The 16,629-nt window shown below is 40.8% G+C and overlaps 1 protein-coding gene across 1 annotated transcript in view; it reads right to left on the minus strand.

Moving 5' to 3' along the window:
• Positions 1 to 16,629, minus strand: part of c25h8orf34 (chromosome 25 C8orf34 homolog) — a 76,026-nt gene that overhangs the window by 27,207 nt on the left and 32,190 nt on the right. The window contains exons 8-10 of the mRNA XM_060861243.1: positions 6,620 to 6,755; positions 2,474 to 2,559; positions 2,010 to 2,086 (exon numbers count right to left, since the gene is read on the minus strand). Coding sequence (XP_060717226.1) covers positions 2,010 to 2,086; positions 2,474 to 2,559; positions 6,620 to 6,755 — 299 coding nt within the window. The remainder of the gene's footprint in view (positions 1 to 2,009; positions 2,087 to 2,473; positions 2,560 to 6,619; positions 6,756 to 16,629) is intronic.

Raw genomic sequence — 16,629 nt, forward strand, 5'->3', positions numbered from 1 at the left:
ATTGAGGCCAAATAAAAGAGTCTTGTTTCTGACAGTCATGAAAGTGTAAGGACAATAACTCATATCACACCAGGAGAGACACCAGATGGACGCCTGACCTGGGATGCATAAATAAACCAGGCTTGTAAGGTGTACTTTGGATTACACTACTGCGATTATTGCTTTCCGATAAAAATAAGTTATTCCTCTTCAGGTCATTTTATTGTATTTTTGCCCAAGTTTAGGCTCGAGAGTATTAATTAAACACAATCACATAATGCTTGAAGGGATAGAATTCACCGGAAATCACACCGAGTGCTGCTTGGGGGACGTCTCAGCTTTTAAGAGTTTTAGCTTAATGATGCAATTATTGTAGCAGCTAGTGACCAGCTTTAGCAGCTAATGAGGGACGTTAGCAGCTCCACTGGTTAACAGCTAAATGAAGAGTCCTGGATCGATGTTCTGGGAAATTTATGCATGATATTAAACCTGGTTCTGTGTCCTTAGTAGACCGTTCCACATCTCAAAGTGCTGAATTGCACAAAATTCACCTCTCTCTCTCTCTCACACACACACACACACACACACACAGAGCGCACAGCAGTCGGTTTTGGATTAGAGGCTGATCCAAACCCAACAACTCTAAATTTCTCTCTGAGGGCTCTCCATAATATAGAACTGGTGATCATCAGCATTGTTAACTGTGCCTGAGAAAACCCCAGCAAGGCAGAAAGCAGGGATTTGCCCCAATGACACCCCCCCAAACACACACACTCACACACATGCGCATTCAATTATTGTTGTCCCAAAGAGTGACTCAGCCCGTAAAAGCAATACATGTTTGTTTTCCTGCGACGTTCACGTTGGTGACCGGAGAAACCCTGAAGGACCAGTTAAACTAATAATCTATTAAAAAGACAAATTGCATTAGTCTTTTAAACAGCCTAAAATAAGCAATTATACGCACAACAGCCACACCGGGCCTTAAAAAGTATAGGTAGGTGAGCTGAGATGTTCATGACGATTACCTCTGCATATGGAAGATATTACTCTCGCTGCTCTGGCACTGCTTAACCTGTAGACACCAAAGGCCTCCCTTCTCTCCTCTCTCTCTCTTCTCAATTAAAAAAAAAAACAACCCACCCAAGTAAAGAGAGCCTGTCTTAGTATGAATATGAAAGGAGATCTGTGTAAGTGTGGGGTTCTGTACAGTGTTAAGCCTGGCTACATGGCATTATTTACACCGTGACATGCTTTTCAAGGAGATGCCAGTTCTTTGGGTGGAGCAGGCGGAACGAGTGCGGTAGCGCAAGGCTAGACGAGACGATACGATTCGAGACCTTGCGCTCCCGACGCTGCCAGCATGTCTGGAGCCCTCTTCCATCTGCTCGGCACACCACATGAGCAAAAAAAAAAAAAAAAGCTGTTAAAAAGACTTTCCAGCACCAGGCTGCTATAATTATGGCACTGCCTAGCCTTGGTGTCGCTGCTGATAGGAAAATAACCACTTTATGATGAGGAGAGAGAGTGTAGTGCTGAGCGCCGAATCCATAGCAACAAAGGCCAGCCAATTAAGAAGCCGTGAGGTCTCGGCTTACTACCGAGATGAGATCAAGAGCGTCAAGCCCACATGTTGTTTTTGACAGGTTTGATTGAACAGGGGCTGCTCCATGACTCCGGGACCGCCGTGTTAACTCAATAATGACGTGTACACGTAACAGTAAACCCCTTTTTCTTCTAAGGCTCTTGTCTGGGCAAAGCCCCGTGCAGCTCTGTGACGGCTCCTGGATCTCAGACTCTCCCACCATGAGCTCTTTCTGCATTGTTTAACTAGCTAAGTTATCCGTTACCGTGACATGCCTAGAGAAAAACAGACCCGTCAGGGTGGAACAGCTTTGTAGGAAAGAGTGATTAAGTGGTTTTATCTGTCTCGGTGACAACACACGCACAATGGAGATGATGGAGAAGATGTTAATGAGGGAAGAAAAGCAAGACGCGGACGATTTTCTTTCCACGTCGGGATTGCTTACCGGTGAGGACACTTGAGAAGAGCTCTGGAGTTCCAGCTCGGCGGCAGTCAGGGGCTCTGTCACTCCAGGTAATGGACCTGTTCCAGAAAACACACATACTGCAGGTCTTTACCACCCACACTCATCGTAGAACATACAGACATACAGCCCCCATGCTCAGGTAGTGATACCCAAGACATGCCACTCAGCTTGATCCATCAGTGGCATCTCTTTAGACGTTTTCCAAATCAAGCAAGAAAGCAACAGGAAAATTAAGTGTTGTAGTGCCAGGCTTGGAACAAATACCTTCACATGCCGCTGGATCAAGTTGAGCTCAAGCCTTTGGGCTTAAGTGTCTCTTCATAGAAAAAGACAAATGATAAGCAGCGCCCATCCCTTTGCAGTAAGTGATACTGCATTCCTTTCTCATATACAAATATATATTTATAAAATTTTAATAAGAAAAACTCAGATCTCTCACTCACATGTCACATCAGGCACGGCCTGCTCGGGAATGTGAGGTGCTGGTTCCTCCTCAGCGCCGGCTGGAGCGAGACTATCCCCCTGCAGCCTCCAAAACCCAAACACATCACACTGAAGACATGGCACCAAACAAAGGATTGTATTTCACACCGCTGTTCTGATGCGCTTTCGAGATAACAATATAATAATATCGTGTTCGCTACAGAAGAGAGACGCTACAGCCATCTCGCCTGGATAAGAGCGCAGAGACGCCATGTCTCCGTTCATTAAAAGGTGTCGAGACATCGAGTGTAAGACATTTGTCTTGTCTTATCAGTGCATTGGAGTGATGGGAATAAGTATAGTATAGTACACACAAGAATGCTGAATACGAGATAACTATCCACAAATGACTGGCTGTCATTCGGAACACCTTTGCACCCCTATCGCTCACCGTCTCCTATCTAAAAGAGCTACTAGGAGAATGAACTTGTCTAGAAGAGCTGAAAGATGAAATGTGAAATTCTTGACAAGATAAGGGAACAGCGTGTTTACACAATGAAACTAGCAGACTGTCTAAAGCAGGATAACTAATAACGTATCTTTCAATATCTTTCAAACCAGGCCATGCTTTCAAAATGGTGAAGTCAAAACAATAAAATCATGCAAACATTACAATTTTCGTGACCTCCATTCAGTATAACCTGGTTCATGAAGTTGTGAAGATGAAAAGAAAGAAAGAAAAAAAAAAAAAAAACGCAAAATAATCAGATGTGCTGGATCATGTGCTGTAACTCACCTTAATCATGTCAATCCTCATTATATTCCTTTCTATACTTTTTTTTTTTTTTTTACACTTTCTCTTGATTTTAGTTTAAATCTTATTACATTTGACAGCAAAAGAAAAAAGTCCTTATTCAGTCCTTATTTTCTATCCCAGATTTTTTTTCCCCCAGGCATTAAAAAAAAGTGCTGATTTCTGCAATAATACTAAAGTCGGCGGTCTGAAAACGCCCCTTTGATCAGACCTCAGGTCAGTGATTGTGTGTTTGGTGGGTTAACATTTGAGTTAAATTTACGGTGCGGTAACAAAGTGAAAACTTCAGACAGCTGACTAGGTTTTCACAAATAACAGCTATAAAAGTAAGTCGAATGTATTCGTACGTGATAAATGATTAAATAAAAACAGTGAAGCCGACTGTAGTTCCAGCGGTATGTGGAGTTCCAGTTAGTCGCTCGAGGTGTCCGTGTGGAATATGATGACAAAATATGAACTATAAATCATAGAAACCATGTCCTGCAGCGAATGAGGGTTTGGCAGCACTTTTACCGTATACAACCCAAACTAAGTATTATGATCCATTAGATCATGTAGATCTTATATTCCTGAAAGTCTTATTCTGAAAGATCAACAAAGTAGTAACCTGGCTCAGGTTGCCTTTTAAATTAACGGTAACCAAAACCCATTAAAAACCGGGGACCACCAAGGATCAAAGCAGAAAAGAACACCGGTGTTGCTGTGGGTAAGGTCAATTGTAATTGGACATTGTCCTTCCATAGGGACGCAAAAAATGTGTCTTGGTGTGTGTGTGTGTGTGTGAGAGAGAGAGAGAGGGAGAGGGGGGAATTGTAAGGAATGTTGCTTGCATCCAGCATGCAGTCACATGCCCTAAGACTGCAAGCAACTGAGAGTGTTTGTTTGCATATGTGAATGATAGTGAGATAAAGACAGAAAAACGGATACAAAAGTACACCGTATAAAGATATTCAGGCTACTGCGTTATTATTATTTCTGTGGACAAAGCTACATAAACAGACAAAAATATTTAATTTTAATTATTGACATGTTAAGGATTACATTGAGGATATCTGGAAGCATCCAAAAACTGCCCCAGATGGGCATCCAGACGGATAAAATTCGGATTTGTGCTACTGAAATCGCACGTGATAATCTCTCCAAGGTTGCACTCAGCTTCCAGGAGTTCCTGCATGGGCCAGCGTACACGTGGGCAACAGATAAAACAGTCATGTCATGCACAATGAGCATAAAGAAGGAGGTAAAGCCCAAACAGAAGAGGACAAAGGCACGAGTGTGTTGGCCATCTACTTCAACAGATATGGCTTTATCATGCCCAGGTATCAGAGGTAAAAGGCCGTGCTGTGACGTTGATGTAAACTCTCGAAACAGGAAGTTCTTTGAGACGATAAAGAAATTTAGCAGCATGCTTGTGAAAACAAGCAAATACAGAATAGAAAGGTTTTGGTGTCTGAAGATGTTTGGTCTGGAGATAAAAGGTAGAACGGACATCACTATCTCTGGATTTTACACAATTTTACACAAAAGGTTTTGTGGCTGGAATTTAATCAGGTAGCTTTGTACAAGTAAATGGAAGCCACCAGTTTAGCATTATACCAATCATTAAGCATGAACCTCATTCAGAAGTATTTTAGGTAAACCATTGTAAATAATTTTATGACAAACTGAAATTTCTTACCAAATTTAAAAAAGATTCATTCATTCATTCATTCATCTTCTACCGCTTATCCGAACTACCTCAGGTCACGGGGAGCCTCAGGCGTCATTGGGCATCAAGGCAGGATACACCCTGGACGGAGTGCCAACCCATCGCAGGGCACACACACTCTCATTCACTCACGCATTCACACACTACGGACAGTTTTCCAGAGATGCCAATCAACCTACCATGCATGTCTTTGGACCGTGGCGAGGAAACCGGAGTACCCGGAGGAAACCCCCGAGGCACGGGGAGAACATGCAAACTCCACACACACAAGGCGGAGGCAGGAATCGAACCCCCAACCGTGGAGGTGTGAGGCGAACGTGCTAACCACTAAGCCACCATGCCCCCCTAAAAAAAGATTCGTTAATGCTTATTTCTGCATATGTCAATCACCTGGGGGATGAGGGGATGGGGTAGCTTAGTGGTTAAGAAGCTTAGGAGTCAAATCGGAAGGTTGTGAGTTTGAAGCCCAGGTCCACCAAGCTGCCACTACTGGGCATCTGAGTAAGGCCCTTAACTCTGAATAGTTCATGTAGATGTAAGTCACTTTGGATAAGGGAGTGTGTCATATGCCATAAATGTAAATGTAAAGTAACCTGTAAATTATTAACCACATGCACAGCACAGATTTATATTTAGCAATGTTCATAAGGCTTTGTACCAAAGTCAAAATGGCGATTAAATTTTCCAACACTGTGTTAACATCAGCTTCTATAAACAATTGTATTGTCCTAGTAGACTGGATAGTCTTAGATGTTGTTACGGGTTTCCTTTGGATGGCTTTATTTCAAATCATTAATATCAAATCAAAATTGTAATTAAATTGGTGTGCGTAAGGGATTTCAACCTAATGTTTCATAAACGATCCATAAATAAAATCCTAGTAGCTCATTGGTTCTCACTGGTGAAGTTCCCTCAAACTCAGGAGCTTTTCTCTCAGGAGAATACATTTTATTCAGAACTAATTAGATTTTAAAGAACACCAGTTTGCTTACGTAAATTCTCCTGAAAATGATTTACACTAAAAACCTGCTAGTTAATTATCTAATCTCAACATTTGGCTTAGAAGAATAAATAAATCGGTACTGAAATGATAAAAAAACAAACTAGAACTATTACTGTCATCCAAATCACTTGAGTATAAATCATTAAATCTTCAACTTTGAGTTTCATAATGGCCACCGCTAGTATTTTTAGCTTTGAAAGTTGTTGCTTTTGTATATTATTATTATTATTATTATTATTATTATTATTATTATTATTATTATTATTATTATTATGCATAATATAGAGTAAAAAAACATTTAATCAAGTGAAATCAGGTGAAGGATCAAACGATGATAAGAGGAGGCTTAGTTGTTAGTTACATTAGCCTTATGGCTATTGTGACTGAATAAATTTGGAGAGAAAAACACAAGGAATTAACCTCCTGGCAGAGGTAATGGAAAAGTTTATGTTTAGGTGGCTACGTTTATGTTAGTGGCTACGTTTGGCTAGGTAAGTGTGTGTGTGTGTGTGTGTGTGTGTGTGTGTACACTGTGTGTACACTGTGGCCGACTTGCTAAACAGAAGCTGAGAAGGTGACTGTGAGAATACACACACAGAAAGAGACGGCACCAGTGGTTTGCTCAGAGGGTAAATATTTACCTGGCACACCTTGAACAGATGTTGAGGGTGACTTTGGCCTGCGGTTCAGGGCAGTAGGAGCTGCGCCCTTGGCTGAACTTACTGCCAGAAGAAACTAGGCCAGTGACCCCCTCCATCCTCAGGTCATCCAGGTCCTCTGAAGAGAAACACAGAGAAACAGAGTGAGAAAAGGACACAAGAGTCCAAATGATACCGAGACGGGAAGGTAAACAAAGGTCAATCACAGGAGAGAAGGAAGCGCTGAAGTAAGTATGAACGAGTGTGGATCGTGTAGATTGTGTAGATTTTCAATTGAGAAGCTCTTTCAGATCAGAGAGAAAATATATTAAACGTCTGTGACTGTTAAATGTATGATGGAAAAGTGGGATAGATAAGAGATTACTAAAGGTATGTGTTTGCTCTATATAGATAGACACACACACGATACAGTATATGCAGCTTACACAACATGGCCAAAAAGATCTAGAATGACAACAGCAATGCTAAACTGCAAAGCTTACTTTCTAGCTAATACACATACATTTCCAAATAAAAACAACCTGCTGACAACCTGGTACTTAGCTAGCTTGCCAATTAGCTTACAATTTAGCTTGCTGTCTAGCTGGTAGTTGGCTACCTTGATAACTAGCTTTAAATTCAGCTTGCTGCCTAGCTAGTCATTAGCTAGATTGCTAACTAGCTTCAAATTAGCTTGCTGTCGAGTTAGTTACATAACATGTCAAAGCTAGCTCTGATGTTTACAGCTAGCTATAGCTAGCTAACAGATCCTGTAATTCAATAGCTGGTCATCGTTAGCTAGTTTCAAAACACTAAGCTTGTTAAAAAAAGACTTTGTATGAGCTTAGTCTTTCTTTTTTATAAGACTAAGCAAAAAAAAGCTAGTTTGTGAGGTAAAAAATATCTTGTGCCTAATATGCTAGAAGAGAACAGGGAGTCATTTTAAAGTGTTTCGGACTGAAAAGTTCTCTAGAGCAGCAAACTAAAGAAACACATGATGTATTTTTAGCTAAACATAGCAATTCCAGCAGGATACTGTAATAATATTGCTTAATATAAGGCAATTAATAATAATATGCTATAAATTTTCAGTCTAATAAAGATCGTTCCGTGTTCCTGCTTGACATGGGACGTGTTTTTATAGTGTGTCACTGTCATCTGTCTTGCAAACTGTCAACAGGTGCTGAGTGCTGAGTTTACAGAGCAGCGCTTTGGCAGCCATCACACACGCTGGAACAGGACAGAAGGAGCCTCCTGCTTCTCTTCACCATGCAGCTGCTCTCATGAAGTGGTCGCCATTAAATACACACACACACACACACACACACACACACACACACTAGACCCAGAAGTTCAGCCAGAACGTTAGATCCGAACGTGGGGTTCCTGCTCACTTCTGGTAGCCTAAGTGAGGAATGTGCTGTGTTCTGAAGAGCACGTAAACATCACGATGACCCAGAGGAAGCTTAACTCATAATGAAAATATTTTAAATGTTTGTGATTGTTTGAAGTACAATAGAAGCATGCTTTGGATAAGAAACGACAGATGCATGTTGTGTGAGAGAGCTTTTACTCTGTAACACACACACACATACACACACAAATACCCAGACTCCTGCAGAGCTCTCGTCATATCAATAGCATTGTGATGGCCTTTATCCCATTCGTGTCTGGGTAAGAAAATGACAATTCAGACTGGACGCATTGTACTACCAGCTCCAAGAAAACAGTGAGGTCGTGGAACCTCTGCATTTAAAATGACAGAACTAGAAGGAAACCACAGAAAAGAAATAAAAGCAAAAACATCAAGATTTCCTCTGCCGTGGGGTCATGTCATGCCTATAGACTTATCAGTCAACAAGTTAGTGCCAAATAGAAATGCAGAAATTGTCACAGGATACAAAATAAAAAATTTACCATATTCATAATGTTTAGATTTAAACCATGTGGTCTGAAAAAAGCAATAGATGGCAGTTCATTCATTTCTTTTCATTTCACTTCATTCATTCATTTTATTTTTTTTAATATACAGAGCTGAAAACTTTCTCCATGGAGAAGAATCCAAGATCCTGGACAAGTCTCATGCCTCATGATATTTAACAAGAAGAGGTTTAATGCAGATCTCTACAAATAGAAAGTATGAGTGAGCCGATCATTCTGAAACCTTTTTTTTAAATAAAAGTAAAGGATGTGTTTTGTGTTTACAATCGCAGTGTAGTGAACAATCTCACTCACTCATCTCAGGCGTCATCGGGCATCAAGGCAGGATACACCCTGGACGGAGTGCCAACCCATCGCAGGGCACACACACACGTGTAGTAAACATATTACTGTTTTTGTTCACTGAACTACAGTTAAAATGATACTTTTTATTTGGTCATTAAGAATTTAATCATAAAGACTGACAAACTGTAATTACCTGTCTACAACCTCATATATGTCACTAATATTACCCAAAAATCCTTTTACAGTAATTCACATGCTGCTATTATGTTACACCCAGGCTGCGAGGGCAAACGGGGACGTACACTTTCTACAGAAGACAGCGTGACAAACAGCAGGGATTAAATGAAACATCCATCCAGTGAGAACTTCGTCTCCACCCTGCCATAACGCAGTCTCGGTTTAATTTGTAGAGGTGTCTGATACGAAACGGCTGATCGATGTCAATTAGGAATTTCACAGCGTTTAAATCCGAGCATGCGGACCTGCGTGTCCGATCTGTCGCAGCATGTTGTCAGGATGGCAAACTTTCCCACAGGATGGACAGAGCCTGCATGTGGGTACGTGGGTGAGACCGGCTCAAAAGAAGCCTGGCTCATGAAACCAGCAAGTGTGGTGATATTAGATGTCTCATTCATCATCATGGGCCTCGTCCTAGTGCCAGAGACAACACACACACTCATACACACGCAAGCTGAGAACTCTATACCACTGACCTTTGTGGGAAAATCTCTCACTCACTCTGTCTCTTCTGGCTTAAAGACAAAAACTTGAGGCATTAAGTAGAGTCAGCACTGTCCGGCTGGGTTTTCTCTCTTTTTTTGTGTTTATTTCTCTTGAGCCACATCTTGAGGGCTGAGGAGAAAGAAAAGATTCTGAATTCACAGCTAATCATCACTAATAACCATGGACTCTATTACTATTTAATATATGTAGACGTTTTTGACCTTGTTGTGACCTTGACAATGTTTGACTAAATTTCAAAATCCATTCAGTTATTTTTACTAGCATTGTTATTTCCTAACCCTAACCCTTTGAGAAATCTTGGTGGAAGTGGATTATTTTCCTACAGTACAAGAGAATATAAAAGAATGGTTTTATTTCTCAGATACAACAGCAATTTGACAATGATTACATTTTTTTGATTTATTTAAAAAATGACACGTGGATCGTCTGTGAAACGACTCAATATAGTATTATAATGAGGTCATTAACATAAACATGTGAATTGATCTGTATAATGGCTGCAACCTGAATGCACCAAAGTTATTGTGTCGGTTCTTTATTATTATTATTTAATTTAATTTTTAATTTAATTTATTTAATTTATACTGATAATCAGCTCCTCTGTGTCATGCTAGCTTGCTAGTTACAGTGTGGGCAGCGAGCACCGCTAAAATTAGCAATGAAGAAATTACGTCTCCTCTAATGAAAACATCCTGGAATCATTTGTATAAAGAGCTCCTCAGCTACAGTTTATTCTCTGTAGACAGTTTTACCCAGAAATTAAAAATGAAGTGACTGAAACGCTGGATTGTTCACGTTTCTGTACGCTGTACTATAAAGAGGCTGTTGTTAAGACGAAATGAATCCATTTCTCCCATTTTGAGAAATGGATACACAGCAAAAAAACAAAAAAACACCATGTTGTCAGATGGGTTATCAGTAGGCTGTGATAATGCCCGGTTGGACTCAATGATATCTCATCCAGCTTCCCTTCTTCTCCGGAGTGAAAGAGAAAAGGTCTGTTTGTTTACCTACACTGGTCATATCTCTGCTTTATTCCCAACACATTCCTCAGGACAGGAAAACTGCTATCTGCAAAACAAGTGCGCTGTGATAAGCAAGCAGGGTCCTATCTGTGTGTGTGCGTGTGTTTGTTTGTGTGTGTGTGCTGTCACTGGATGTATCGAGCAAAAAAAAAAGTAGCAGAGCTACCAAACCGAGGTTGGAAACTATTCGAGCCATGCTATCCTAACAAAGCCCAGAGTGGCGAGGATGAATCCGGTCTGTAATGACTCCCACACACTACGGCCCAGGCGCAAAAGTTTCCGTGTTGCTTAACCATCATCAGATAGAAGTAGGAGACAGCCGAAAGACATGCAAGTCAAGCGGCACTGAGCACACAGAGAGGTAAAACCATTATCAGTACGGTAAATAATGAGGAAAAGCCACGGGCTGATGGATCAAACAGACGTCTGAGGAATGGAAGAATGATCGAATGAATAAATAAACGAAAGACGAATGTCCTACCCACATGAACACTGCTCCATAAGGCATTCATTATGGTATGCAACATGGGAACATCAGGGATCGGTTCACAGTAATCCTCCCAAACTGACAGCTCTTACCTTGACCTCCTTCGTCTACACAACACTTAGACCTGACTTTCTCTCTCTCTCTCTCTCTCTCTCTCTCTCTCTCTCTCTCACACTCTCACCCTCTTTCGCTCTTTTTACACACTCAGCATTTGGGTTTCATTAAGCGGAAAAAAAAACATAGCTCTGTGGTTAGCCCTCATACACGGCCGCTTTGATGTCAAGTGGGAAAAGACGCCATTTTGTTTGGCTTTGTAATAAAAACAATATTTCTATAATTAGGCCTCGGATACGAGACGCGGGATCCCTGTGAAAGTATTCGTCTCGTGCTCCAAAGCCTCACGCCTGCACCATGTGGGCTGTAAAAAAAAAAATACAAATAAAAATTGAGATCAGATGCTTCGAGATCAGACAGACATGAAAGATGGAAGTGACAGGACTTGGGTACAACAAGAGCTAGACGTCTCCGTGGACCAGGCAATTAATGTACTTCAATGAGCAGACGCAATCAAAGGCTAGACAGCAAAACTGAGCCATTTTGATATTCTACACCATGTGTCATTAATATACAGTATACACTGCTGTGTCAGCCTTCATTTATATTTTGTATATGATGTTGCTATACAAAGTAGAAAGTCACATCTCTCTCTCTCTCTCTCTCTCTCTCTCTCTCTCTCTCTTACAGGTACAATATTGCCACCTTCTGGATATCACACCTTCATCCAAGACACATCCATTACACCAACTCCATTAAAAAAGCAGCAAAATTGACCATGACCAAATATTCAACCGCCAAAGAGATTTATTAAGACAGGAATTCTTTCATCATGACATCGATCCAATATGATCGCCCTTTAGATAATAAATATGTCAGGCGGTTCTCTGATTACGCAATAACCACCCTTGTAATGCCAATAACTCATTCACCAACTCTTCCATTTATTTGTCAATTACATCATTTCATATTTCAGTCTCTAATCCTCGGGTGGTGACTTTATGGCGTAATACTCTATCATTACCGGCACGCAAACATCTATTCTCTCATGACTAAGCGAGGTCTTGGCTTCCTGGAGTAAAATTTGTTCATAGAAATAAATGTACTGACAAAGACAACTAGAAATATATATATATATATTTGTGTGTATAAGTATTTTTAAAGTAGGCTGTTTGAGTTGTCCATCCTGGAGAAGCTTCCACACTGTGTTCACTACATCGCAGAAGGTCAACGTATTAGGATTTAATTATTTAACTATAAATCCCGCGCAGTAGTCAACATTTTTTGTTTTTTTTCTTAAGGGATGTCTCGTGTGGATCTGTCTCACACATGAGATTCCTCAGATTCAGTGGTGTTTATCACAGAGCACAGTTTATCCATCCCAGTTTCACCTTTCTGAAGAGAAACCAGTGTTCCTGTGTAAGATGGTTCCAGTAAGTTCTCTGTCAGTGTTAATACCACATGTCTAAATTTTTCAACTTAGTGTAAGACAGAGACACCATTCAGAGGCTTTTTCCCAGACTCACACACACACACACACACACACACACACACACACACATACACACACACACACACACACACACACAGAGTTTCACACAGCATACTGTCCAATGCAATCCTGTCTATAACTCATTAATCTTTATCTCGTGATTTCACAATAATGTGTTTATCCAGAGTAAATTTGTACTGTATGTCTGGTCCATTTGTTTGAGTGTGAAAGCAGTTTTAGAACCTGGGTGTAAAAAAAAAAAATGGATTTTTGGTCGACCTGAATATGAGGCTTGAGGGTGTCGAATAAAATGATAGCTTACTTACTGGTTGACGTTTTATACAGACAACATACAGAGTCAGGTAATAAATAAACAAATAAAATAAACAAGTGATAAAGACTCCGAAAGGTTTGCAGCTATGAACGGAAACATGTAAATTATCTAAAGAATAAACACTTCAGGGGTGACGTTAGAGAAAAATAAACATGTGTGATTGTGAGCTACGTGTGTGTGGTACTGGGTGGATTTTTGCATATTTGTAGAAAAGAGTAGAAAAGTATCAGAAAGAAAGAAAGAAAGAAAGAAAGAAAGAAAGAAAGAAAGAAAGAAAGAAAGAAAGAATTGTTGTCTTCCTAGGAAGTTTGTATTTACAAGTTGGGAAGTCAGAATCATGACGTCAAATGTGTTCAAGTCACTCTGGACGAAGCAAGATGGAGAATGACAATGAAAAGAATAGCAAGAAAAGGAATGAGAACAGAAACAAAAGGAGTAGAGGATGAGACGGGAACAACTGGGTAAAGAATATAAAGAAAAAAATAGATAGAAAGTAAAGCAGAGAATGAAAAACACGGAAAAGAAGAGGATAGAAAAAATAAAAGTTAAAAAGAGAATAAAAAGAACTAAAAGAAAACAAGAAACGACGAGAAAAGTGAGAGCAAAAAGGAAAGCGTGTGTGTGGTACTGGGTGGATTTTTGCATATTTGGAGAAAAGAGTAGAAAAGTATCAGAAAGAAAGAAAGAAAGAAATAAAGAAAGAAAGAAAGAATTGTTGTCTTCCTAGGAAGTTTGTATTTACGAGTTGGGAAGTCGGAATCATGACGTCAAATGTGTTCAAGTCACTCTGGACGAAGCAAGATGGAGGTGAACCTTCTCTTCTCTTATACAAAACACAAAAAAGGTTTTAACTTCTGAAAAACAACATAACTAAAATCAGCTTCTGAGATTTCAGCATATTGTTTCCTGATTCCATGTTTCCTTACTAACACTTTGTGGTTGTGTTCATGTGCGTTTAACTTGTAAAGACGATCTGTTACCATAGAAACGATGACATATTAGCGTGAGAGCGTTATTATAAACCTAAAGTCAGATCTTAAGCTCTACTGAAACAACCCTATCATGATGACGTCTACAGGATAGATACAGACCTGGGTAGAGACTCGATTATTACTCAGGTAAACAATCCCAAAGACCCCCAGGGTGAGACATCCGCAGTCTGGTATCTCAAGCTTGGCCCTGACTTTGTCTCACTGAGGTTACATCAGCTGCAAAAATAAAACGGTGATTCGTTTCACACCATCAGAAATATCCACCTGGGTGGTCTCAGTGCCCAGGGACCAACACAGTATCAGTGTCAGGTTACTACTCGAATTCGTGTAACATTTGTCCAAAAGCATCACAGCTACAGAGAACAATGTTGTCTGCTTTCTTCACTGGAATATGGCAGTTAGTTTAAGATGTTTGGACGAGAGGCATAAAATCAGGCAAATCATCTGTAAAATGGACAAATTCAAATAAACAGCAAAGTGTTGATCATCTCTGTATCAGACAAGTGACTCTGCTGTTAATTAAAACATAATAATGAAGGGGGTGTGGCCTCTGATTTAGTCCCAGTAAAGGAGGTGTGGCCTATGTGTTAATCCCAATGAAGGGGGTGTGGCCTCTGTTTTAGTCCCAATGAAGGAGGTGTGGCCTCTGTGTTAGTCTGAGTGAAGGAAGTGTGGCCTCTGTGTTAGTCTCAGAGAAAGAGGTGTGGCCTCTGTGTTAATCCAAGTGAAGGGGGTGTGGCCTCTTTGTCAGTCCCAGAGAAGGAGGTGTGGCCTCTGTGTTAATCCAAATAAAGGAGGTGTGGCTTCTGTGTTAGTTCCAATGATAGAGGTGTAGTTCCTGTGAAGGGGGTGTGGACTCGGTGTTAATCTCAGTAAAGGGGGTGTGGCCTCTGTGTTAGTCTCAGAAAAGGAGGTGTGGCCTCTGTGTTAGTCCCAGTGTACTGTAGGTGGTGTGCCCTCTGTGTTAGTCTCAGTGAAGGAGGTGTGCCCTCTGTGTTAGTCTCAGTGAAGAGGGTGTGCCCTCTGTGTTAGTCTCAGTGAAGAGGGTGTGCCCTCTGTGTTAGTCTCAGTGAAGAGGGTGTGCCCTCTGTGTTAGTCTCAGTGAAGAGGGTGTGCCCTCTGTGTTAGTCTCAGTGAAGGAGGTGTGCCCTCTGTGTTAGTCTCAGTGAAGAGGGTGTGCCCTCTGTGTTAGTCTCAGTGAAGGAGGTGTGCCCTCTGTGTTAGTCTCAGTGAAGAGGGTGTGCCCTCTGTGTTAGTCTCAGTGAAGAGGGTGTGCCCTCTGTGTTAGTCTCAGTGAAGAGGGTGTGCCCTCTGTGTTAGTCTCAGTGAAGAGGGTGTGGCCTCTGTGTTAGTCTCAGTGAAGGAGGTGTGCCCTCTGTGTTAGTCTCAGTGAAGGAGGTGTGCCCTCTGTGTTAGTCTCAGTGAAGGAGGTATGGCCTCTGTGTTAGTCCCAGTGAAGGGGGTGTGGCCTCTGTGTTAGTCTCAGTGAAGAGGGTGTGGCCTCTGTGTTAGTCTCAGTGAAGAGGGTGTGGCTTCTGTGTTAGTTCCAGTAAAGGAGGTATGGCCTCGGTGTTAGTCCCAGTGAAGGGGGTGTGGCCTCTGTGTTAGTCCCAGTGAAGAGGGTGTGACCTCTGTGTTAGTCCCAGTGAAGGGGGTGTGGCCTCTGTGTTAGTCCCAGTGAAGGGGGTGTGGCCTCTGTGTTAATCCCAGTGAAGGGGGTGTGGCCTCTGTGTTAAGCCAAGTGAAGGGGGTGTGGCTTCCTTGGGATGGAAGAGTCTTAGCAGCCACACCCAGGTTCTAATACCCTTTATGCAGGACATCTGAAGGGTTCTAGATTAAACCATTTTTCTGTAACTGAATCACAATGTATTACTGCGTAAGGCCACAGGCACCATCTTGTAATAAAATTATTACACAACATTGTTTCCCTGTAATGTAATCCATCTAAATCTGTCATAATGCATTAATCATATAATCTAAAAGAAGGAAGGAGTAAAGAAAGGCAGCTCTGTCGAGCTCTGGGATAATAAATCTCACTTGGGTGTAAATCCTTTCAGCTGAGCATTTAGCACAGCACAAAAAGTGTTACAGATAATTACACCACAGCAAGCTGAGAGAGAATGACAATGAAAAGAATAGCAAGAACAGGAACGAGAACAGAAACAAAAGGAGTAGAGGATGAGACGGGAACAACTGGGTAAAGAATATAAGGAAAAAGGAAAGGTAAAAATAGATAGAAAGTGAAGCAGTGAATGAAAAACATGGAAAAGAAGAGGATATAAAAAAAGTAAAAAGAGAATTAAAAAGAACTAAGAAGAAAACAAGAAACGACCAGAACAGTGAGAGCAAAAAGGAAAGCAAGACATGTGGAGAAGAGAATGAAAGGAAGAAGAAAAAGAAGTACAGAAAATAAAAAAAAATGATAAGAGAATAAAGACAAAAAGGAGAATAGAAGATCAGAGAAGAGAAAAAAAGAAAGGAGGAAAAAGACGAGTGATTCGATCATAGTTTGTCCCCTCACCTGAAATTAGCCAATCCTGTGATATTATATTAAATATATAATATAAATGTTATAAAACGTCTACAAGTCAGTGCAGATTATTTGTTTTAATTTAGTCAGGATTTGTGCTGAAATCTAATCTCTCTTTTAAGCAGTTGT

The sequence above is a fragment of the Tachysurus vachellii genome, chromosome 25 (genome assembly GCF_030014155.1).
Source record: "Tachysurus vachellii isolate PV-2020 chromosome 25, HZAU_Pvac_v1, whole genome shotgun sequence".
NCBI lineage: Eukaryota > Metazoa > Chordata > Actinopteri > Siluriformes > Bagridae > Tachysurus > Tachysurus vachellii.